Source organism: Myotis myotis, unplaced genomic scaffold (assembly GCF_014108235.1).
Source record: "Myotis myotis isolate mMyoMyo1 unplaced genomic scaffold, mMyoMyo1.p scaffold_m19_p_5, whole genome shotgun sequence".
Classification (NCBI taxonomy): Eukaryota; Metazoa; Chordata; class Mammalia; order Chiroptera; family Vespertilionidae; genus Myotis; species Myotis myotis.
The window spans coordinates 6217898-6244322 of NW_023416357.1; the positions used below are offsets into that span (position 1 = coordinate 6217898).

The window sequence follows — 26425 nt, forward strand, 5'->3', positions numbered from 1 at the left end:
ATCAATGAAAAAATATCCTCGAGTGAGGATTAGCAAAATAAAATAGAGAGAGATCCCATAGCTAACTAGGAATTAATGTGCTATTTACATTGATATTGCTGTGTGCAGTGAGGATATATTGATTTATTTTGTACATAGGAATATGGCATCCGTTTTCTAAAGTGCCAATGCCAGACTTAAGTTTTAATTCATAAATTCCACAATTACTAGTACATGTAGCTAATATTCTAACTATTTCAAAGGTGAATTTGCTGAGTATTTTCAAAACATCAAAGGTTTATCAGAAGCCTCAGTTGTTGAATCTGTTGTGAAAATATCTAAAGCAATACTCCAGAATGAATAATGCAAATATACCTGAGTCAGTTACTCTATTGATCCTCCCATTCGACTATTCTGAATGATTTGGTTGAGAGTTCTAGCTGATGCTAGGAGGCTAAAAGACCTATTCAATCAAAAGAATATAAATAACAGTTGCTTCCTGGCAGAATCTCTAAATTGACTAATTTTTTTTTAAATAGAATCTTTGTAACAAATGAAATAGGGTATAGTAAAAATAATAAAGATTTTTACTAAATAAAGCAATGTTATTTTACATTTGTAACTTATTTATAATTTTATGCTTCTGTTATTGAAAATAATATCTTGGATTTTAAGAAATCTGAATAACATTATAGTATGGAAGCCATGTTATAATCAGAAATCTTGTGTGTTTTTCACATGCATGTTCAGTGTCACTGGCACAAAAGCAGAGGGCCCAGCATCAGAGCACACTTAGTCTTGACTAGCTTTATAGTAAGAGTTGAGTTAGAAGCATGCATGTGCACTTCTATCTTTCAAAAGATAGAAGCTTTTCTGTCTTTCAAAAACAAGTAATTCTCTACATAATTCTTCTGTCTTTCAAAAACAAGTAATGCTCTACATAATTCAGACGAGTAGAGGATCTAAGTTGGAAAGTTTTCTTTTCTGTTCTTCAAGAGGGTGGTAATGTTATATACTCCATAGTCTAAAGGGAATAATTGTATAGAATATTTTTTGAATAATTTGTAACTTTACCAGTGATGGATAAAAGAGTTTATGTTGCAATTTTAGCTTTCCACTGAAAAAACTGTGAAAGTCCTAAATATCTTGGAGAAGAATATTCAAGATGGGTCAAAGCTTTCCACTTTGTTAAATCATGTAAGTTTAAGAGCCATATTGTTAATTTTACGATTGTTAAGATTAATTTTTTCCATAGGAACATTGATTTATAGGAAAAATTCCAAATTTCATTAATTTGAGCTTGTTACCACCATTTACTAGTTACATTCATTAACATGGCTGTTAGAGTTGTACTTTTAGCAATTCAAAGTTCTTTTTTACATATTGTCAACTCACAGCTTTGACATAAAATAAGAATAATAATGAAAGGTGTAAATTCATTTAATTTGAAGGACTGTTCTTTAATCTTCCATTATGCTCTTTCTTGTGTAAGTGTATGACTGTGTTTAAAACGTCCTTCCATTTATGAAATGGTTGTAGGTAGTACTTCTTTTTCTTGACCTTCTTTGGAAAAAATAGTTAGAAATCTTATGCTGATTTTTTAATGTATCCTAAAACATCAATTCTTATATGCCATATTTATACCTAGCTCAAATGGTTGTTGAAAGGATTAAATAAGTCAATTCATGTAAAGTGCTCAACAGTGTCTGATACATTGTAAATTCTCAATAAATGTTAATTGGAACTGTTATTACATTTTAGGATGTTTATTTCAAAAGCAGTAGCAGCATGGTATAATGATTTATGAGTGCAAGTCCATTGCCTGAGATCTGCTTTCCTGGCATTGTAGCAGATACTCAAAATCATATGTGCACTCAAATTGATCTTGATGTCTCTTTCATTAATGAATAGAAATAGTGATGTTAATAGGTGTTTGATATAAAAAATAAGAATTGGGGAAGGTTTTGAATTAATGAATATTCTTTAAAAGTTTGATTTTAAAAATAGTATATTTATTTTAAAATTTTTCCAAGACATAAAAAGCACAGAAGGTTCATATTCCCATCCATCAATAGCTACTCTTAACACTTTTGATATGCATATTTCCATTATTAGATGTAAATACATACTATGTATCATACATGCACTCGATTTTATCTCATGAAGGAAATGTTCTTGATGTTTTCAGAAGCCACAGGATCTGATGTACATGAAATTAAAAATGTAGGATTATACTCTCCGGTGGTATTTCAATGGCTTATTAAATATATCCATATTTTTCCAGTGCCCTCTCTGAATTAGTTTTTGAATCATAGAAACAAAAGGTTTAGAGAAACATATAATGGCAGTATACTCCAACTTTGGTCTATAAGTTTTATTTAAAATACTTTAGCAGGAAGTTATAATAAATATCATCAAGAATCTAGAGTTCTGGAGAGCTAGCTGATTCAGTCTTAATGAAATTATTTTCATTCCTGAAAACCTTAGTCTCAATGATGAACCTGCTTAACTGATTCTTCCAAACAGCAATTTTAATGTCAAAGAAAAGTTACTTTATCTTATTTTTAAGTAGGTATGTAAGCAGTAAAATGAAAGAAAGCTGAAGAGTTAGAAAAAAGTAATCAAATTTTTAGGCATTAGTAATTAGAAAACCCCTCTCTGCTTTACATATAATATGCTTTTATTTGTTCCTTTTCCAATGTATAAACTTTGAATAGCATGCATATAAAAGTATTTCTTGAATATAAAATTGATATTTCATAACTAAGGATATGGTAGAGGGTTTTTATGTTATAAGATTAAAAGCCACCCCTTCACAATTGTAATAGAGGCTGCTGATATGTAAATTAAAATGTGGTCTTCAGTCAGTTGTTGAATTATCCATTTTAGAAAATAAATTGTGTTAAATGCATACTCATTGCTTTTAATCTCAATTTCAAAATTATAGTGTTGTTGAAAAACAGATATTAGAAATGATTGAGTCAGTAACATTTTACCACTTTTAAATAAGGCTCTACCTTTTGTTATTGTTAATTTTTGCTTTGTTCTCACAGCAGCAGAATTTATAAAGTTTTTTTACTATCATAATGTTTACACCCCAAACACAAAATTATTTATATATATGTAATTATAGTCTTTAGCTAAAATCTTTATAAAGTGCATGGGTGAAGACTACTATAACTTTGTCATTGGAGTGTCATCTAGTGGTGAAATTAGGAAACAGTATATATTATGTTGAAACAAAGCAATATCAGGATTTTTACTTCATTCCTAATGTCCTTTAAAGAATATACACAGATCAAAACTCTTACCATGTTTTCCACCCATTAAAATAAAATATATCATAATTTATTTTTTTACATTTTAAGGTATAAATGTGTTTATTTCTATTTCAATAACAATCTGCTGTTTTATAGAATAATGATACTGAAGAAGAAGAAAGGTTATGGAGAGACCTGATTATGGAGAGAGTTACAAAATCAGCAGATGCCTGTCTTACAACTATCAACATAATGACATCCCCTAATATGCCAAAAGCTGTATATATTGAGGATGTAATTGAAAGAGTTATACAGTACACTAAATTTCATTTGCAGAATACACTTTATCCTCAGTATGATCCTGTTTACAGATTAGATCCTCATGGAGGTTAGTTTGCCCTTTTATATTGATAGTTTTTAGTAGAATATCAAAATTACCTGTTATATAATTTTACCATGTGGATGGGTCAGAATGTGATGACTTAAAATGGCATAAAATTATTAGATTACATAGATTATAATAAACACTGCCTTTGATTTGACTAGAATGTAAAGCCTTTAGTTAATCTACTACTTGTTCCATTATTTCTTTAGCACCTATTTATGTATAATAAAGTAATTTCTACTAGTCAGGGGGAAATCCCAGATAATATTAGCTTCTGGTTCCATTTATCACTTCCTCTTAATTTTTTGCAGAATATTAGTTATCTACAAAATGGATTGATTTAGGATATATATTCTTTCTTTTGTTTCTAACCTTTATAAATAAACAATGAACTAGTTAACATGTATATAGTTGAAGAGAAAAAGATTAACTTGGTCATGAATAACCTACATTTGGTTACCTATTGAATAATTGCAAGTTAACTTACAGGGAAATATAATCTTACTATCTTACAATACAAAAATAGAAATAAAGATGAAGTGATATTTTAGATAAAAGAATTTAATAGCCACAGAAATGTGCCATACGGTATTGTTAAAAAATGTTTACTTTCTAAATAAATACCTAGAGAGTAATTTTCTCTCTCAATAAATAACCAGGTTATACTTTTATATAGGGGGGGGAAAGTGTGTCCTCTTAATTCAGAAAACAGTTTTATTGCTGTTTATTAAAAATTATTGGAAGTTTATATATTCCTTGTTTTGAATTTTTTTAGGAGGCTTATTAAGTTCAAAGGCAAAACGGGCAAAGTGTTCTACCCATAAGCAGAGAGTAATAGTAATGCTTTATAATAAAGTTTGTGACATTGTTAGCAGCTTATCAGAATTGCTGGAGATACAACTCCTTACAGACACAACAATTCTTCAGGTAAGTTTTTTTGAAGCTTTTTTATATTTATAGACCAAATTATGTAAGACTAGAGGGTTTACTTGAGTTTAATATAACCTTGCTCACTTCATGATAATACTAGCACTGTGTTAGTTTTTCATGCAGAGTATATCTTAAATTGAAATAAATTCCAGGGAAATTTTTAGAAGAAACATTTAGTGCAGAAGACAGGTGAATAAATGTAGTATAAATTCTAAACTCTAAGTTCTTAGAAAGATAAGTTATTATTTTCTTTCAAATATGTGAGGATATTTTCAACCAGAATGGCAGCAATGTCTTTTTGTTTCTCTCTATTCTGTGACATCAGTTCTAAAGGTGGAGATTAGAGGAATGGTAGCTGTGAAGGAAGGTATGTGCTAATGTGTTTGAGGATGAATGGGATCAGAGAAAGAACTAGATGCTGATTGATGAGGGGAAAATGAATGCGCTCTCAGTGTTTTCCAGTAAGTTCGTGAATGTTTTCAGAATTTAGTAAGGTAGAAGGTTACTGAAATCAACTAAAGATGTGTACTGATTACTCTTTTTTTATGTGTGTGCAGGTATCATCAATGGGAATAACACCATTTTTTGTGGAAAATGTCAGTGAACTACAATTGTGTGCCATTAAGTTAGTCACTGCAGTAAGTATAATCAATTTTATTTTAGTTTATCCCCCCGAGGAAAATATTGATATAATTTAATCCAAACTTGCAAAAAGTTAATGCAGATTCAAATTTTCCATAGATTCATTTCAACATAAGGACTTTTTAGTGTGCCTTAGATTTTAAGCACTTCTAAATACTTAAAAAAATCTTTGTTAGTAATTCTGTAATATTTATTACAAAATCAGAATTGCTTAAAATTACTTGAATCTTATCTTACTTTCCATACTCTGACCTCTGTAAGAATGTTATTAATGATAGGAAAATTAAGCAGGTTACCCCAGTCATTGCTATTAAAGATATTGACAACATTTTCAATTTAAATGGCAGATTTTTTTTTCTTTTCTTTTTTGGGGGCAGATTATATTTTTTATCACATTATAGTAGCATTTTTGTTTTGTCTTTAAATAATTATAACAAACTTAATTTGGAATCTTGTAATTACTAAACAGGTATTCTCAAGATATGAAAAACATAGGCAGTTAATTTTGGAAGAAATTTTTACTTCACTTGCAAGATTACCAACCAGCAAGAGGAGTTTAAGGAACTTCAGGTAATTATAGCAAAGGCCAAGTGTAATAAAGAACTCCATTATATTGTAGCCATTACATATTCTTCATCATTTTTGTCTTAATTTTTTTATTTTAATGATCAAAGAAGAAAGGCACTTCTGTCAAAATAGCATGAAGAATAGCTTAGATATGTGAAATAACAGTGCACATTTGGGGAATTTAAAGAAGTTCAATGATTCTCAAGTGTAAAGATGTATGGCAGGATTTTTCAGTTTCAGTGCTAGTGACATTCTGGGCCAGATAATACTTTGTTGTGTGGGGCTGTCTTTGTAACATGCTTAGCAGCATCCCTGACCTCTACTCTACTTACTAGATGCCAAGAGCAAAACCCCTCCTTCCAATGATTGAGAACCAAAATTTTCTCCAGACAATGACAAATGTCCCCTGAGAAGCAAAGTCATCCCTTGTTAAGAGCCACTGGTCGGGGTGGAGGGGGGGTGTTCAGGAGAATCATTGGTCTGTGAGAAGAGCAATGGAAATTGGCTCTAAAGAGTCAGAGGCAGTTCAAGGATTTTATTAGCCATACCAAGGAACTTGGACTTGATGCTTTATATAGTAAGAACCACTAAATACTGTTTTTAAAAGAGAGCTGAAAGATTGCTCTAACAGCAATATAGAGTAGACATGAAGATTAAATGCTCTTAAATCACTAAGCACAGAGTAACTAAGGAATGTTATCGATTGCTGTAGTCAGCATTTTGTCTTTGTTGTCATAGTTAATCATTATCATAACTATCATTATAATATTCCTGATTAATTAAATGGGTTCATCTGGTATATAAAATTAGATTGCTTTCAAGGCTGTCTTTTGTAAAATAATTTTGATCATAATTTTTTATACTAATTGTATATTGATAAACATCTGTTGCCTATTAAATCTCTGGAAAAGCTATCAGCATATAAAATAATTCCTATGTTTTGATAATATCTTTAGAACAAAAGATGTAGAGTTTTTGTAATATTCTATAAGATAAAATGATCAAGAGCTGACTGTGGAGCAGATTTTAATAATAATGAATACCAGAATGCATGGGCATTTAGAAATCTTGAAGACTTTCCTCATTTGAAAAATCATTTTGAGAAACATTTTATTATTTTTTATTATAAACTTTTTATGTGCAGCAGAGTATGGAAATTTGTATTAAATGTTGCATTTTTCTTTGACTTTTAATTAAGTATGCATAGGGATTTAGTTAGCATATTTCTAATTTATTAAAAATAATTAGACATGATGCTATTATAAGCACTAAAGATAATGCCTTAGAAGTATTGGTAAAGAAAGTATCCTGAAACTTTCAGATGGTAGATTACATTAAAAATGAAATTCTTTTTATACTCGGTATGAATGATTTAAATATTTTCTTCTCCATTGAAGGTTAAACAGTAGTGATATGGATGGAGAGCCTATGTATATTCAGATGGTTACAGCACTGGTTTTACAATTAATTCAGTGTGTAGTACACTTACCATCATCAGAGAAGGATTCTAATTCAGAAGAAGACTCAAATAAAAAAGTAAGAAATCTTTTATAAGGTTTATAACTTTGTTTTTTTTGTGTGTTTTTTTTAAAAGCACATATATTCTCTGCCAATCTTATATAACTGAAGTTCTTATTTAGGGCTTCATGGCTAGGCTTTTTAGGATCTTTACTAGAGCACTAGATCAGGTTTAAGGAGACTTGAGTTCTGGTAGACTGATATATCTGCCAGTAATGAAACACACAAATCATTTGAATCTGAGTTTGTTTCTTCAGCTATAAAATGAAAATGGTAGTACCTAACAAGCCTATCATACCAAGTTGTAAAACTCAAGTGAGATGTTGAATGTGGAACGTAATGTTATAATTATAACACGTAATATCTATATTAGTGCAAAACATAATTTAATATAAATACTTCATGAATAAAATGAGTTCATGCCCTCACTATTAAGTAAATCATAACTAGTTAAGATTTGCTTTTGGTTTGTAGCTTTTACACACTAATGCTTATAATTTTTCCAAGTTTTTATAATACTGCTTCAGAAAAATTCAGAAGAAACAGGGATAATTTTATATCTTTATTCCATTATATCCAGATATATTTGTGTGTGTAAAATTTTAAGAGAAAAATGCAAAGTTAGGTCCCTCTTGTTTCTTTGTCCTTTTCTAATCCCATTATTTTCTCTATAGTCATCCCTTTCTTACCATCTGTGACCTGTATCATAACAGTGTTTACTCCTTCCATTTATGTATTTACTAGAGTCCCAGTGCATGAATTCGTGCACAGGTGGGGTCCGACTGGCCCGCCCTGATCGGGGCTGACCTGGGCAAGGCCAGCCCTACCCCTGATCGGCCAGTTGGCCAGCTGCAGTGTGCATCATAGCAACCGGTCATTCTGGTCACTTGGCTTTTATATATATAGGTCTGCATAAATTTGATACAGGATTTTTTTTTAATTTTAATAAATAATATACTGATGGCCCTAACTGGTTTTACTCAGTGGATAGAGCATTGGCCTGTGGACTAAAGGGTCCCAGATTCAATTCCAGTCAAGGGCATGTATCTTGGTTGCAGGCTCCTCCCTGGCCTGGGCCCTGGTTGGGGCACGTGCAGGAGGCAACCAGTTGATGTATTTCTCTCACATCAATATTTCTGTCTTTCCCACTCTCTTCCACTGTCCCTAAAAATCAATGGAAAAATATCCTCGGATGAAGATTAACAACATCAACAAATAATAACAATAATAATAATATACTGACATATTTACAACTAATTTTTTCAATCAACATTGTTTTAGTAGATATAACAATAATGCTGGGTTCTTTTTGACTTGATTAAACATATCATATAACTATATCAAAACTTAGAGCAAGAGTTTCTCCAGATATACTAGAAGTAGAATATTAAATCTTAGTGTACATACAGCTTTACTGGAACTTGTCAGTTTGTTCAACAAAGTGGTGTTCTAGTTTATATTCTTACGTTTTGATTTTACTTAGTCTGGTCAGTGTGAAATTATACCATGTTTTATTTTGCATTTTCCTGGCTAATAGTGAGTTTTTTCAAATACTGATTTTCCAAAACTTTGAATTGACTGTTTATATTCTAGCTTTTAAACTTCTAATGAAGGAATTGAATTTTCTTTTGTATTATTATTCATGTTTAATAAACTTTGAGCTTGTAATGTTTTTGTATTTTCAATCACTTTTGTGTTCTGACGTAGATCATGATATGCAATTATTAATATTGTATTTGCTAACCACATTTGTCACTCTTACATATTTTAATAAATTAACATGAACTCTCAGTATTTTCATTTAGTTTTTATAAAGTATTAAATATGTTTGAAATGCTAATTGTAGCTTTTCTCTTTTTACATAAAAGAATAGTTAAGCGTTTTAGTATTTTAGTATATTACACATATTCAGTAATAACATGGCATTAGCAACTTAACTGTTATTTGCTGGTTATATTCGTATAAATTTATTTTTCTCAATCTAGGTCGACCAAGATGTTCTCATTACCAACTCTTATGAAACAGCCATGCGAACAGCTCAAAACTTCCTTTCCATCTTCCTTAAAAAGTGAGTATGGTAACATACTTTGATTTTGATTTTTCCAGTATAGAGAATAGCTTATTTATTTTAAGCAAAAGATTAATCTAATTTTCTGCCATAAACTTTTGTATATCTCCCTGGCTCTTGATTTCCTGATCTTTAAAATGAGGTACTTGGAATATTAAACTCTAAAATTTTGTGAACTTGCTTATATGTTGGGTTCCAAAAGTGAAAGTACTAGATTGAAATTTTGTAATTTTTTTTTTTTTAGTGTACTCGGGGTATTCTATCAAATAGGAAAGTTTTGGAAAGGGGTTACTTTACTTTCATAAAAATTTATGGTAAACTCATAGAGAGAAGAACAGTGGTCATTTTTTTAAATGTGTTATACTTGCGAGAAAGTAATGTTAATATAGTCAGTAAATGAATTCCCTGTGGTAGCGGGGGAAATGATGTTTGAGAAATAGGGTTATTTTAAACCATGTTTTCATGTACTGTCCTAATACCTTGTTTTAGATATAAAAAAGAGAAAATTAACAAAATTTCAGTCATATTGGTGGAGATGTCTCATAAATTCACAGTCTTTTCATTATCTTTGAACAGATGTGGTAGTAAGCAAGGTGAAGAAGATTACAGACCACTATTTGAAAATTTTGTTCAAGATCTTCTTTCAACAGTCAATAAGCCTGAATGGCCAGCTGCTGAACTACTCCTTAGTTTGTTAGGGAGACTGTTGGTAAGAGTATAGAATTTAAAGATTATTAGATTACTAGAAGACAACATAATGAGGATATACTCTGATTCACAGATGATGAATTCTTTAAAAATGTGTAAGGAAATATGACCATTGCATCTCTATTTTTGCATGTTCATAAAATTGTACACAATATTGTCAGTACCTTGTAGAAAACTGAAATGTGACTTTTGGTGTTTTCATTTCATTACATAAGATAATAGTACTTTAGAAACTTTTTTTTTTTTTTTTTGGTTTAGAACTCTTACATCATTAGTTTAAAGCACCTCAACACTGAGTCATAAGTTATTGTAGTTAATTCAAAGCATGAAACTGATTAACATAAAACTGTCATTTTTAAGAGTAATTCTAAAAACAAGATACTTTCTAGTCCTCGTGTAACTCAATAGGGAAATGCAAAGAAATATTGTGATTTTTGCTTTTATTTTGAAACTACATTTGGACTTATGCAATACAAATTGTAACAAAGCTGTTGGGACTTTACTTTCTGTGAACTGGAAAATATATGAATACTATTCTGGAACCAAGATAATGTTTCATAGGCATCAGAATTCCCGTCTAAGAAATTTTAGTAATACTTTATTTTTAACAAATAAGCAGTTGAGCCTACATTTAAAGAAAGTGATGGTGTGCCTAGGGCGGTTTAATCTATAATTTTTTTAAATAAATTTTTATTCATTTCAGAGAGGAAGGGAGAGGGAGAGCGATAGAAACATAATGATGAGAAAGAATCATTGATCAACTGTCTCCTGCATGCCCCCTACTGGGGATCGAGGCCACATCCCGGGCATGTGCCCTGACTAGGAATCAGCAGTGATCTCCTGGTTGATATATTGAGGCTCAACCACGGAACCATCCTGGCAGGGCTTTTTAAAAACAAAACAAAAAAAAAACCTTTCAGACTCCAGAAACTCAAAAGGCAATCACTTTATGGAAAACTGTCACAATAAAAAAGGTTATATTTCAGATAATACAACATGGATTTGAAATTTATATGATAAATTGCTATTAAAAATATACTGTTCATAAACTGGTGAAGTTATATCAAAATTGCTTTTTCTTTTTATGTATAGGTTCATCAATTCAGCAACAAGTCAACAGAGATGGCTTTAAGAGTGGCGTCTCTTGATTACCTTGGAACTGTTGCTGCCCGATTGAGGAAAGATGCTGTCACAAGCAAAATGGATCAAGGATCTATAGAGAGAATTTTAAAACAGGTATTCAGATAAAGGGTTAAAATTATGGGAATAAATAATAGTTAACTACTTTCTTTACATATTCTTATGTCAGTGTTGCATTTCATTTTGTAGATTCAAAGTAAGATCAATACTTCTAAAAGTGGGCTTTTCAAAAATCCCTGTCAGAGAAAGTTAACAATGTCGGGTGACTTATAATGTCTGTCAGGAACATTGAAATGATTTACATAAATCCTTAGTTTGCTTTCCTTTTACAAATTATTGCTATGAATGTATGTTGTTATTTTCCGTTTGGTTTAACATAAGTTTTATTTAAATCTTTAGTTTACTGAGGTGATGGTTTTTTACACCCAATCCAGTTGTTTTGTACCTTTGAATGTTGTGTATCTTTCTTTAGTGGGAAAAAGTGAAGAAGACTTCTTTTGATTTTATTATATGAGAGAGCTTTCATGTTTTAGGGAGGGAAATGTATTTTATTACTACATTTACTTTTTCTAAGTATGGATGAGATGATAATAATAGTATAGGTTACTTAAGAAAATTGGTAAGTAAATGATCTCTAATTCTACCACATTCAGCTATTTTCATTTTTTTCTACTCTTTTTTTTTTTTAATGTCTGTTACCTTATCCATGTTGGCCATTAAAAATACCTCTGAATTTTTCAATATACTTTGTATTTTGAAATAATTTTAAACTCACAGAAGAATTATAAGATTATTACAAAGAGCTTCCATAAACTTTTTACCCAACTTCCTTAATTGTTGAAAACTAACAACATTTGCTTTATCAATCTTTTTCAAAATATACTTTCATGTGTATCTGTATATACTATTTTTTTTTCCCCGGAACCATTTCAGCCCCCATTACCACTGGATTTCAAAGTGTAATTCCTTAAACAAGTAGCACCAACATTAATATCACCTAGGAACCTGTTAAAATGCAAATTCTCAGAACTCTCCTTGGACCTACTGAATCAGAAACTCTGGGGATAGGGCCCAGCCATCTGTGGTTTAACATATTCTCCTTTTGATATTAATCAATGCTGAAGTTTGAGAATCACTGCTTGATATATATTTTCTACAAACAAGAACTCTCACCTATCTACAGTACAATTATCTAAAGCAAGACATTACCATTAATACAATAATGACCATTCCTGTTTTTTTTTTACTGGGTTATAATTTATTGCTATCATTATTTTAATGCTCAAGTTGTCCAAGATTTGACCAGTAATAAACCCTGTAAGCTCACTTTTTTGTCTTTTTGACATACTTTTATCTTTGAGGACTTTCATACTTTGTGGTACAATGAGATGTTTCAGGCTCATCTTTAACTTTCCTTCCCAGCCCTAGAATCAGCCATTTCTCCAAGTACTGCTGGCTCCTTTTATTGGGAAATGGTAATTTAGAAACCAAGATCTAGGTACGAGGTGACTTTCATTATTTCTTAGAGTGGACCTACCAGTGGTTGGCAAACTCATTAGTCAACAGAGCCAAATACCAACAGCACAACGATTGAAATTTCTTTTGAGAGCCAAATTTTTTAAACTTAAACTGTATAGGTAGGTACATTGTTATTAATTTAATTAGGGTACTCCTAAGGCTTAGGAAGAGCCACACTCAAGGGGCCAAAGAGCCGCATGTGGCTCGCAAGCCGCAGTTTGCTGACCATGGACCTAGACCTTTTATTTGTCACATATGGCCATGTGGACAGTACACTGTAACACTAGAGCAGCCGTGGGCAAACTACGGCCCACGGGCCGGATCCGGCCCCTTTGAAATGAATAAAACTAAAAAAAAAAAGACTGTACCCTTTTATGTAATGATGTTTACTTTGAATTTATATTAGTTCACACAAACACTCCATCCATGCTTTTGTTCCGACCCTCCGGTCCAATTTAAGAACCTATTGTGGCCCTCGAGTCAAAAAGTTTGCCCACCCTTGCACTAGAGGGTAGTGTTATCGGTGGAGTGCTCTCTTTGTCCCCACCTGTTGCTGGTGGAACTGGAGCTCTTGGGGTGCCACAGAAATAAAAATTTCCTGAGGCCCGCACTGGAGGATGAGATAGTCTGGAAAGTTTTATTGATGATGTAACATTAAGGGAGTTCCCCCCCAAGGTCCCATCTCCTTCCATTCTACTATGGAAAAAGTCTAGCCTTGTCTTCAGTGGGGCTAGAATTACAGCCACTGCCCAGAGTCTTTGCTCCATATTAAAGCACAGTCCAGTGCAGCATCTGGCTCACTTAGCTTGTATTCCCAGCTGCAATCCACTGCATGTGGAATGGCCATTCAGCTTCTGTGGCTGCATGGCAGTCTAGTGTGGGTCACAGAGCAAGCGAGAACAGAAGCAGGAACAAAGCAAAAGGAACAAGAGATTGAGAACTCTTTGTCTCAGGGTTATAAGTAGGCACTTAACCAATAAGTATTCAGGATTTCGTGTGCTTTCTGTGGCTTTGTCCTCCTAGCCAATTATCTTTGTTCCCCAGGTTAGACTGACAGGCAAGCACCTTCTGTATATCAGCCAGACTTCACTGAGCATGCACCCATCTTCCCCTTTGCTGGACCCTTCCCCTAGTGATTTCCTGGAAATAGACCGGTGGTTCCCTGGGGAGAATAAAGTTGCAGCTTCCTGGTGAAGTTACTCTGATGATTTATATGCTCTCTAGTCTATATAGCCTGGCCTCTCCTTTGCTCTCTTCCTATTGTTAATATTAATAAACTAGCTAGTTACGATGTTAACAGGAGTCATTCGTAAATATTTGTATGGCTCTTAACATACTTCCAAATTGTTTTTTGAAAGTTTGCAGTATACTAGTTTACAGTGTTATGACAAGTTTCTGAATTTATTCATTTCACCACTCTCCTAGAACATGGCTTATTCTAATCCTTGTGTTCTACTTAGATATATTATGAACCATACATTTGGCATTTCATGTAACAAAGCTACAGTATAAACTATAGACATGAATGTCAACTCACAGTTACTTTCTTCTCTTTATTGTTCAGATTATTACAGATGTTCCTCTTTTTTCCCCCATAGCTCCCCTCCACCTGGTTACCACCCCACCCCATGCCCTTACCCCCTGCCACTGTCCTCATCCATAGGTGTAAGAGTTTTGTCCAATCTCTTCCCGCACCCCCCCACACCCACCTTACCCCCAAGAATTGTCAGTCCACTCCCTTTCTATGCCTCTGCTTCTGTTATATTCACCAGTTTATTCTGACTTAATTTTTAGGTTCACTTGTTGATAGGTATTTATTTGTTGTCACTTTGTTGTTCATAAATTTTATCTTTACCTTTTTCTTCTTCTTCCTCTTCTTAAAGAATATCCTTCAGCATTTCGTATAATCCTGGTTTGGTGGTGATGAACTCCTTTAGCTTTTTCTTGTCTGTGAAGCTCTTTATATGACCTTCAATTCTGAATGATAGCTTTGCTGGGTAGAGTAATCTTGGTTTTAGGTTCTTGCTATTCATCACTTTGAATATTTCTTGCCACTCCCTTCTGGCCTGCAAAGTTTCTGTTGAGAAATCAGCTGACAGTTTTATGGGTGCTCCCTTGTAGGTAACTAACTGTTTTTCTCTTGCTGCTTTTAAGATTCTCTCTTTGTCTTTAGCCCTTGGCATTTTAATTATGATGTGTCTTGGTGTGGTCCTCTTTGGATTCCTCTTGTTTGGGGTTCTCTGTGCTTCCTGGACTTGTAAGTCTATTTCTTTCACCAGGTAGGGGAAGTTTTCTGTCATTATTTCTTCTAATAGGCTTTCAGTATCTTGCTCTCTCTCTTCTTCTGGCACCCCAATAATTCAGATGTTGGTACGTTTGAAGTTGTCCCAGAGGCTCCTTACACTATCTTCATATTTTTGGATTCTTTTTTCGTTTTGCTTTTCTGGATGGGTGTTTTTCGCTTCTTCATATTTCAAATCTTTGCCTTGATTCTTGGGATCCTCTAGTCTGCTGTTGGATCTCTGTATATTATTTTTAATTTCAGTCAGTGTATGCTTAATTTCTGACTGGTCCTTTTCCATTTTTTTGGTATTCTCATTAAGATCCTTGAAGGTCTCACTAAGTTCCTCAGAGGTTCGTAGAAGATTCTTGAGTAACCTTATAACTGTGGTTTTGAACTCTATGTCCTCCATTAGTTTGCTTTCCTTCATTTCTTTCATTTGTGACATGTTTCTTTGTCTCTGCATTTTTGGCTGACTGCAAGGACCTGCTGTGTCTATAGTGGAAGAACTGCTGTGCTGGAGACAACCTTATGGGGCAGGACTTGCTTCAGTGGGGCTTTGGTGCTCACTGAGTCTGCTTCTTGAGTGTGTCCCTTAGGGATATAAGGAGTTGAAATCTGGTATCTGACCAGGGGTACCCTGGCTCCTGGATCTCCAAGTCAACCACTGTGTGAGTACACCCAGCAGGAGCTACAGTGATATCAGCAGATTTCTCCTCTTTGTTTGGGATTTGGAAGTTTTGGAGCTCTCTGACCCAGCTGCAGTTAGATTAGGCTGCAAAAGCCGAGGTGATTCCTTTGCGCCACTGCGCACAGCTTGGGAGGGGATGTAATTTGAGTGGGACGGGGTCTCAGAGAATCACCAGGGCGAAGCAAACAGCAATGGCTGTCGTCAGCGTCTCCGCAACTCTTTGCGTCTCCGCGACTCAGCATCTCTGCATCCCCGAGTCCCGCACCCCCACAGCAACAATGATCCCTGCAAGCAGCTCTGCAAGAAAGCCACCCTCACTTTCCGACCCGCTGCAAGACAGTCCAGTTTCTCCCTGTAGGAGTCTGGAACACCAGAATCTCACCTTAAACGAGCACAGTGCATTCGAGAGCTTGTATCTCCTTCCAATTGAAAAAAAACACGCATCCAGGTGCAGCCCGCCTCACACATGCCTTTGTACCTCTGTTCTTGGTGCCTCTGCACCTCCTACCTAGTCTCAGTGCGCTTCTTTCTTTCCTTCTAGTTGTAGAACTTCCACTCGGCCAGCTTTCCCGTGGTTCTGGATGATAATTGTTTTGTCTTATAGTTGTAGTTTTGACAGGACCTAAAGATTTAGTACCTTTTTGCACCTGTATCAAATGAACACTTCACCTACTCTATATTTAGCTAGAGACCTAGTGCATGAAATTCGTGCATGAGGGCAGGGGGTATCCCTCAGCCTGGCCTGCACCCTCTCGCAATCCAGGAACCCTGGCTCCTAACCACTTGCCTGCCTACCTGCCTGCCTGATCACCCCGAACCCTCTGCCTGCCTGCCTCATTGCCCCTAACCCCTCTGCCTGCTTGCCTGATCACCCCTAACTGCTTGCCTGCCTGCCTGCCTGCCTGATCGCCCCTAACCACCTCTGCCTCAGCCCCCGCTGCCGTGACTTCATCCGGAAGAATGTCCATAATGATGTCCAGAAGGTTGTTTGGCTGTCCGGTCTAATTAGCATATTATGCTTTTATTATTATAGATACCCTACGTGAAGTAAAGTACTATTTTTATATTAATTACAAATAAAAATATTTCCCTTCCAGAATGTTCTTTTTAAAAATAACATCCCAAAGAAACATATAACACTTAATAATACAGATAATAATAGTTTCCTATACTAGTTAAAAATTTGGAGTTTTTGATTTTTCCGAACAGAAAAACCGCTGCTAGGACCTTTCTGCCTCTGAGGATTTAACACATTGTTCAGATCATTGTTATGTCAGCTACAAGGCTGCTCCTCAAAGAAAGATGACATGAAGTTCATAGAAATAAAGGCCAACTTCAGCTATCAATACATTTTTCAAAAATTGTATTCTTCTGTTTCTTCCATTTAGTTGCTATACTTATATTTTCCTTTTTATTATTTGTTATTTTTTCCTCTGTGTTTGCAACTGTGGAATTTATTAAAGTACATTCTTATTCGGCTTATTTTATAGGTTTCAGGAGGAGAAGATGAAATCCAGCAATTGCAAAAAGCATTACTTGATTACTTGGAGGAAAACACCGAGACTGATCCTTCACTGGTGGTAGGATTCTCTCAACTTTTTTTTTTTTTTTTTAATAGCACAATGCTTATTCAAATTGGGTCTGAAAGAAAATTGGGAAATATCATGAAGGGGAAAATTGTCTGGAATGTTGATTTTTGAAACAAAAGGATAGTTGATAATCTAAACAGAAAAGAATTGTTATGGATTGACTTGTCTTATATGGAATTCTGGTGCAGATATTATAGTGTACAGTAAGCCCTTGATTTTGCGGACCTCAATTTAACGAACTTCAGATTTAGTGGACAAAATTTCCTGTCCATATGTCATATGTGAAAATTAACACCCTGTTAATTTTAAAATGCTTTTAACCAATATTTGCTTATAATTAACAGGTTATTAATTCACTGTTATTTTTAATAAATTTTAGTGAATAGGCCATATGTTGAAAAGAAACACTAGTAATTTCAGCAACATAAATAAATATATATCTACAACTATAGTTACATATTTAAATCCAAGAGTCATTGCTCATAAACAATGTTTGGCAGATGATTAGCACATGATCATCCTTATTGTGCATGGTAATTGGTTCCATTGTTGCCTTGTGGCATGACTTTCTGCAGCAGTTTTAATGCGTGCTGTCCTATATTACCGTGTGCACTAAGCCACACCTCAGCTGTGTACAATTGTTTACTCGTATGCATTTACTAGACCTATTCCATATAAATTTAAAATTACAGTAATACAGCCCTAGCTGATTTGGCTCAGTGGATAGAGCGTTGGGCCTGTGGACTGAAGAGTCCCAGGTTCAATTCCAGTCAACAGCACATGCCTGGATTTGTTGGCTCGATTCCCAGTAGGGGCATGGAGGAGGCAGCCAGTCAATGATTCTCTCTCATCATTGATGTTTCTATCTCTCTCTCCCTCTCCCTTCCTCTCTGAAATCAATAAAAATACACTTACAAAACAAAAAGAGCCCATCAAAATAATTCAAAATACATTTTAAAAAATAAAATTACAGTAATACATATAGAAAACTTTTCTGTGAAATTAAACTTTTCATACTTAATTTAAATTACATAAAAAGTGTCAACGTAAGAAAAATAGGTAAATGCCGGGGTCCAACCCCAGCGGGTCCAGGGGTCCCCAAAGGCGTAGACGGAGTCGGCGAAGAAGGAAGGACACGGAGACAGCGTTCAGTTGATCAGCAGCCTAGCCAGGATCTCTAGCCAGGATCTCCAGCCAAGTTCTGGTCTGGATTTCCAGCGAAGTTCTGGCTAGGATCTCCAGCCAGGTTCTGTGTCCATGTTCTCTTGCTAGGTTCTCCAGGTTCTCCAGCCAGGTTCTGTAGCCATGTTCCCTCGCTAGGTTCTCCAGCCAGGTTCTGTCCAGGTTCTCCAGCCAGGTTCAGTCACCAGGTTCTAGTCAGGTTCTCTTGCCAATTTCTGTAGTCAGGTTCAGTCCAGGATCTTTTGCCATGTTCTCTCCAGCGAAATTCTTCTGTCTGTAGGTTTTGTGTAGGTTCTGTCTTCTTAGTTCTGTGTTCTAAGCTCTGTATTCTAAGTTCTGACTCTTGCTGTCTTGTTACATCTGTATTTATACCAGTTGATTCAATCCTATCAATCTCTATTACAAAGGTTAGGGCATTTCTTATCTCCATTCCAGGGAGTAAAGATTATGTAGCTTAAGCATGATTGTTCGTAGTTAAAGTGATTAATTACCCGCCTGGCACTTAGTTGAGGGGTTTTATTCCCTCCCTAACTTCAGGGGAAAATCCCTACCTGGGGAAACAACCTTTCCCAGAGACCTTGGTTAAAACACATAGTGCCAAGAAGGTGAGCAAACATATTAAGAACAGTATGCCATATATGCCAGGTCCTTTGAAACAGCAAGGATGGACCGGCTCCCGGCAGGTAAACTAATTTGTCAATTTTTAACATATGCATTCAGAAAACCTACTTTATTATATAATGGACTTTTGGCTTTAACAGACATACCTTCACCCGAATTAGCCCATTATGTCGAGGTTTTACTGTACTAAAATTGTGTGACATGGGAAGTATTTGGAAATCCTTTCATAGGTTATCTTTAAGATTAGACTAGATCATTGGTCCTCACAGAGGGCATGGCATATAAAAAGAAACTGTAAGCATATAAAAAGAAACTATTAGAATTGTATATGTATATTTACTTTTAATATAATCCTTAATTCTATTTTTGTGTAATATTAAGTTTCAAAAATAGTATAATAGTTCCTATTATAAAATTTATTAGGACACAGTATGCATAATTTGGGATGCTTTTAATTTTTTTTTAACGGATGGGAAATGCAGTCTAAAGAGATTGGAGTTAACTAAGTTATTTAGCCAACTACTGAAGGTTTTCAATCATTGAAATGAACAGATTAGAGATATAACTCAGTATTAAAATATTTAAATATTAATTGGCTATTTATTTCTTAAAGTTGAGATTTTGAAAATAACTAATCTTCTGCTATCAGCATTTTATCTATTTGCTCTAAACTTTTTTTAGTTGACCCATTATCCTTCTAATTTTACTGACTCATGTGATACTGTCCTTAGGTAAAGTAGTCAATAGTGGTATTTAATACAGTTGTGTTTATCGAATTATCTTTTGACATCATTATAATGGGACTAAGTGAAATAATTTTTTCTATCATTTAGATATTCTAAACGTTACAACTTTTTTTTTTTTTTAATATATTTTATTGATTTTTTTACAGAGAGGAAGGGAGAGAGATAGAGAGTTAGAAACATCGATGAGAGAGAAACATCGATCAGCTGCCTCCTGCACATCTCCCACTGGGGATATGCCCGCAACCCAGGTACATGCCCTTGACCGGAATCGAACCTGGGACCCTTCAGTCCGCAGGCCGACGCTCTATCCACTGAGCCAAACCGGTTTCGGCAACTTTTTTCTTAAAATATGTTTTCATCTGATGGAAGTTGTTTTAAAATAAATCTTAATATTTATATTCCTGATTGTGTACCAGTCTCATCAAATTCACATCTCATTTCTTTTCAGTTTTCTCGTAAATTCTATATAGCCCAGTGGTTCCGTGACACAACTTTGGAAACAGAAAAAGCAATGAAATCACAAAAAGATGAGGAATCATCTGAAGGTACACATCACGCAAAGGAAGTTGAAACAACTGGTCAAATTATGCATCGAGCTGAAAACCGGAAAAAGTTTCTTAGAAGCATTATCAAAACCACACCTTCTCAGTTCAGCACATTAAAGTAAGATCTAGAGCAAACACATCTTTACTTTCTTATTTATCTCTCTTTGAAATCTATTCACTTACTTTATAAGAAATTAAATAAAATTTAATAACTTTTTGTTGCAGGATGAACTCTGATACTGTGGACTATGATGATGCTTGTTTGATTGTTCGATACTTGGCCTCTATGAGGCCGTTTGCCCAGAGCTTTGATATTTATTTGACACAGGTAAACTGGACCAAAATTCCTTATACAATGATATTTATCTAATTCTGGCTATTTGTGGGAGTAGTATATGATATCTCTTCATTATTGGGAAAAGATAAAGATCATGAAAGTAGCATTTGTTTCTATGTTGACAATAGATTTTTACTTATATAAAAACTAGAGGCCTGGTGTACGAAATTCATGCACTGGAGGTGAGGTGTCCCTCAGCCCAGCCTGCACCCTCTCACAGTCCGGGACCCCTCGGGGGATGTCCACCTGCTGGCTTAGGCCCCCAGGGATTAGGTCTAAGCCAGCAGGTGGGCATCCCTCTCACAATCTGGGACCCCTTGCTCCTTACCACTCAGCTCGCTGTTCCTTAGCACTGCCACGGAGGCGGGAGAGGCTCGCCACTGTCGCTGCATGCTCCAGCCATGAGCCCGGCTTCTGGCTCAGCGGCCAGTCCCCCTGTGGGAATGCACTGACCACCAGGGGACAGCTCCTGCATTGAGCGTCTGCCCTTGGTGGTCAGTATGCATTCTAGCAACTGGTTGTTCTGGTCATTCCACTGTAATGGTCACTTAGGCTTGTATTATATAGATTCGAGGAAAATACGATATTTTTAATCTTTTGTTTATTTGCATGCTATATTTTGTTGAAATGTTAAATGTTGTAAAATTTATGAAAATGTCATTGTTTGCTTGGCAGATTCTTCGAGTTCTTGGGGAAAATGCAATTGCCGTTCGAACAAAAGCCATGAAGTGTTTATCTGAGGTTGTTGCTGTAGACCCCAGTATCCTAGCAAGGGTAAAGAGGAGCACACATGATTCTTATCTGAACTTTCTATTCAAATTAAAATATTAGCTTTAAGTGTAAATTATATTTTCTTTGTTTTTCTTTAGCTTGATATGCAGCGTGGGGTTCATGGCCGATTGATGGATAACTCTACTAGTGTCCGGGAAGCAGCAGTAGAATTACTAGGTCGATTTGTCCTTTGTCGACCTCAGCTTGCTGAGCAGTATTATGATATGCTGATTGAAAGAATATTGGTTTGTTGTTTTGTCATTTTTATTACGATTCATGAATATAATTTGGTTTTCCTAGTACTGTCACATTATTTTTAACATTAAGTTAGAAAAGTAAATACCAATTACATATTTATATTGCCCAATCTGTGAACTGTAGCAGCTTTCTAAGGAAAGATGTATTCCAGGAGATCTGCTCAATACTCTAGGAAATCATTGGTCAAAATTGGATTCCTTTTTTCAGTTACTATTGCCCTTTGATTATGTCAGTTTATTATGAGTAAATGATAGGAACTACATGGCATAGTTAAATATTTTGGTTAGGAATCTAGAAAAATTATACATATATATCAGTGTACATATAAACAGGAAGAATTATTTCAATGAGAACTAAGTACAGAACTTTGATATCTGGCAGTATTTTTTAATTATTCATGTGTGTCTGCATGATGTTTTCTTAAAGCTGAATTATGACACGCAAGTTAGACCAGAAAGTCATTTGTGTCTTAAGAACAAACTTAAATACTGATCTAAGATACATAATTTTCTTATATGTCATGGATTTCTCTGGTCCTCGAGCATTTTCCTGGAATATAAGAGGAACCATTGGAATTACTAGATACCTGCAGAATCTACATACCACGCACTGCAGGCATATTGACTTCTTCTATAACTCAACAGAGATGCACTAGGCACATAAAATGACAGTTTACCACCTTTAGTCTAATATCAGAATATTGTTTGATTGAGAGTTATAGATATTTTCAGCTTCAACTTTCATACAATCTTGATTGAAACAAAGTATTTAAGAATGGAAGAATTTTAGTGCCTTAGTGTTTTCAAGAGTGAAGGGCAAAACCTATAGGATTTCCAAACTAATGAACTCTGACAGTATCTGCCCTAGGAATATATTCTAAATATTTTCACAATTGCTAAACTGCATAATGGAAATAATTTTACACACTAAGTGTTCTATGCTTTTTATTTATTTTTAAAACTCTTTAATTATGAAAATGTGTAACATTAAAGAAAAATAGTACATTGAACACCCATGTATCCACCACCATGTCATCTATATTCTTTGCTAAATTAGTTTAAATTAAAACATATTACTACTTCTACCATAGGTATTACTACTTTTGAGCTTAATTCTCAAAAAAATTCACACCCAAACAAAATATCATCTGATAACCAGTTCATATTCAAATTCTTCAATTGTCCCAAATATTGGATGAAAAAATTTTTTTTAAAACAATCTAATGAAAGATCATTGTGTCTGCTGGTCATGTTTTAAAATTTAGGGTATTTTCTAACTCTTTTACACACTTCTCCTCTGACCTTGTCAGACCAGGTCAGTCTTCATATTCTTCATTGTTTTGTTTAATTTGTTCTTTTGTTTTTTGTATTTCCTATAAACCATAAGATAGTGGCAATGGTTTGATTAGACTTACGTTAGACATTTTTGCTAAAAGTGTTTCATATGCTGTTTAAGTACCAGGCAATATTCTGAAAGCTTCATGTTAACTATCTCATTTAATTTTGGCAAACTTTTACTCTAGTATTGTGTTCAGTGCTAACTATTTAATATTTTTCCATGGAATAGATATATCTTAAAATAATGACAATATAAAATAACCCATGTTTATAGTAACATCAGTAAGAAGGCACATAAAGAAGAAATATGTAGACCATATTTATCATGTTACTATATAGTAACTATTCTGCTTGTTAAAATTTACTTTCTAACTAGAGGCCTGGTGCACGAAATTCTGTGCACTGGAGGGGTCCTTCAGCCCGGCCTGCAACCTCTCGCAGTCTGGGACCCCTTGTGGGATGTCTGACTGCCGGTTTAGGCCAGATCCCTGAAGCCGGCAGTCAGACACTACCTCACAGTCCGGGACCCCTGGCTACTTACTGCCTGCCTACAGCAGAGGCGGGAAGAGGCTCCCTCCACCTCCACTGCACTCACCAGCCATGAGCCCAGCTTCTGGCTGAGCAGAGCACATTGACCACCAGGGGGCAGCGCCTGCGTTGAGCATCTGCCCCCGGTGGTCAATATGCATCATGGCAGCTGGTTGTTCCACTGTTTGGTCAATTTGCATATTAGGGTTTTATTATATAGGATTTTATTTTAACAGATTTTATACATCTAGGAATATCGATTTTTTTTGACATTTAAAAATACCTTTCTGTTCTTAGGATACTGGTATCAGTGTCAGGAAAAGAGTAATAAAGATCCTAAGAGACATCTGTATTGAACAACCAACATTTCCAAAAATTACAGAAATGTGTGTAAAAATGATTCGCAGAGTTAATGATGAAGAGGGCATTAAGGTAAAATAAAACATTGACTACTTAAATATCATTTTTCATAAATGTTTTTAAAGAATTTAAATGCTTATATCTAGATTTTTGTTGGTATAAATATAAGGGGTGGGCAAAAGCAGGTTTACAGTTTGTATGGAAAATAATGCAATAATTAATAAATAATAATACAAGAATAAACTTTCGCATACTCACAACTGTAAACCTACTTTTGCCCATCTATATATATAAAACTTTACAAGCCAGTATTTTTAGATTGTAAATTCAAGAAAAGGCTTACTTTAATACACACTTATTTCTAGATCTTGTATTAATTAATAAAGGTGATCTTTCTCAAATTCAGCAATTATAATATCTAATGTCATTATAGGGATTGCAGTATATGTATATATAGGAAATTTATTATCAAATTAAAGTAACTTTGATTTTTTTGCATGACATATGCTTGGTTTTCTAAGTTAGTAAATAGTTTGTTGAAAATTTTATCCTGAGTTTATTAGTGAATTTACATATATGTGATTATTCCAATATTTGGGTTTTTGTTTTTATTTAAATAAATTCTCCCCCAAAAGTAGTAAAAATATTTTTTGTTGTTTAAAACATTTGAGTGTATACTATGCAAAAATTCTAGGCAAGGCATATTGTCACCCATTTAAAATATTTACCAAATATTTGGTGAGAAATTGGTGATTTTTTTAAAAACTGAGAAATTCGTACCAAGAATTCCCAGTAACTTGTATTTTAATTAGTTATTTATAGCTTTCTACTAGGCTTTAATAAGAATTTGGGATTGAGAATTTTGCCATGTTTGTTAAAATTTCTTAATTTGAACATTTTCTTTCTTCTAGAAATTAGTAAATGAAACATTCCAAAAACTCTGGTTTACTCCAACTCCACACAATGACAAGGAAGCAATGACAAGGAAAATTTTAAACATCACTGATGTGGTAAGAAGGACAGCAACAAGGCGATGGTCCCTGTAGGTGCAAAACTAGTTGAGGTCTGCCCCATTTTACAAAAGGAGGGACAATATTGAGATATTTGGTTAACCTCGACATTTAGTACTACTTCCCTCATTTTATACTAGAGGCCTAATCACAGCCCCAGCCAGCCCTCACAGCCCCGGCTTCATCAGGAAGGTCGTCTGGACAGTTGTTCTGCTGTTTGGTCTAATTAACATATTAGCTCTTTATTATATAGAATTTCTGGAGATACTCGAGGGATGCAATTAAGATGAGGTTGGTGTTCCTACATAGCTCCATATTTTGACATTCATTGACTTAAAGCGTGAATACTAAAATTCTTCAAATTCCTCCAATCATTGAAACCTGAGAGGGAAAGAAATGAATGATGAATAGATAACAATAATAGCCCAAGGATACAACCTAAAATGAGATAATAATTCTTACCTTTTTCAGAATACATGAATTAAGATTAGTTTTATTATGTTTAACTGTGAAACTATAGATTTTTTGACCCACAATACTTGTCATATTTTGAACATAAGAAATTTTATATTATCAATTACATGATTATCTGTTTCACTGATGTCTTTAAATCTGCTAACTAGCAGGAAAATATGAAGCAAACATTTCCATTTTTATTGCTTTAGACCAGTGGTTCTCAACCTTCCTAATGCCGCAACCCTTTAATACAGTTCCTCATGTTGTTGTGACCCCCAATTTCATTGTTACAAATTGAACATAATTAAAGCATCGTGATTAATCACAAAAACAATATGTAATTATATATGTGTTTTCCGATGGTCTTAGGCGACCCCTGTGAAAGGGTTGTTCGACCCCCAAAGGGGTCGCGACCCACAGGTTGAGAACCGCTGCTTTAGACCTTACATTTTTCTGACACCATATGATTCAAGTTATTGTTCAAAATGCAATACCACATTTAATTTCAGTACATTACACTATTTTTTAATGTATTCTAAAATATCTATAATAATAAAAGCATAATACGCTAATTAGACCAGATGTCCTTCCAGACAATCTTCTGGATGAAGGGAAGCCTGGTTCCCGGGTGCCGGAGGGAAGCTGGTGCCGGCATCCGGGGGAGGGAAGGCTTACTCTTGCATGAATTTTATGCATCGGAACTCTAATTTTTAGAATAAAATTCTTTAACATTGGTAAATTGTCAACTTACTGAAAATAATAGTTTACTTTAAAAATAAAATTTTTACTTGAGGGCATTGATGAGACATTTATATACTTAAGGCTAAAGCATAAAAGAATGTTTTATTCAGAGTAAGTAAATTTGTAATTTTGATATTTTCACTGTTTTTTTTCCTCCATAGGTTGCAGCATGCAGAGATACTGGATATGACTGGTTTGAGCAACTCCTTCAAAACGTGAGTGTTATTTTGACTCCTGATAACAGATAACATGAAATT

At 34.4% G+C, this 26425-nt stretch overlaps 1 protein-coding gene across 5 annotated transcripts in view; it reads left to right on the plus strand.

Annotated features, from left to right (window-relative positions):
• The window catches only part of NIPBL (NIPBL cohesin loading factor), a 181763-nt gene that overhangs the window by 121440 nt on the left and 33898 nt on the right, over positions 1–26425 (plus strand). For all 5 annotated transcript variants that reach the window (XM_036308338.1, XM_036308342.1, XM_036308341.1 and 2 more), the window contains 17 exons: positions 1090–1176; positions 3396–3627; positions 4400–4551; positions 5112–5192; positions 5666–5766; positions 7161–7299; positions 9267–9349; positions 9926–10058; positions 11150–11293; positions 17178–17267; positions 20274–20488; positions 20596–20698; positions 21383–21481; positions 21577–21723; positions 23899–24033; positions 24873–24971; positions 26330–26383. In XM_036308338.1, coding sequence (XP_036164231.1) covers positions 1090–1176; positions 3396–3627; positions 4400–4551; positions 5112–5192; positions 5666–5766; positions 7161–7299; positions 9267–9349; positions 9926–10058; positions 11150–11293; positions 17178–17267; positions 20274–20488; positions 20596–20698; positions 21383–21481; positions 21577–21723; positions 23899–24033; positions 24873–24971; positions 26330–26383 — 2094 coding nt within the window. The remainder of the gene's footprint in view (positions 1–1089; positions 1177–3395; positions 3628–4399; positions 4552–5111; positions 5193–5665; positions 5767–7160; positions 7300–9266; positions 9350–9925; positions 10059–11149; positions 11294–17177; positions 17268–20273; positions 20489–20595; positions 20699–21382; positions 21482–21576; positions 21724–23898; positions 24034–24872; positions 24972–26329; positions 26384–26425) is intronic.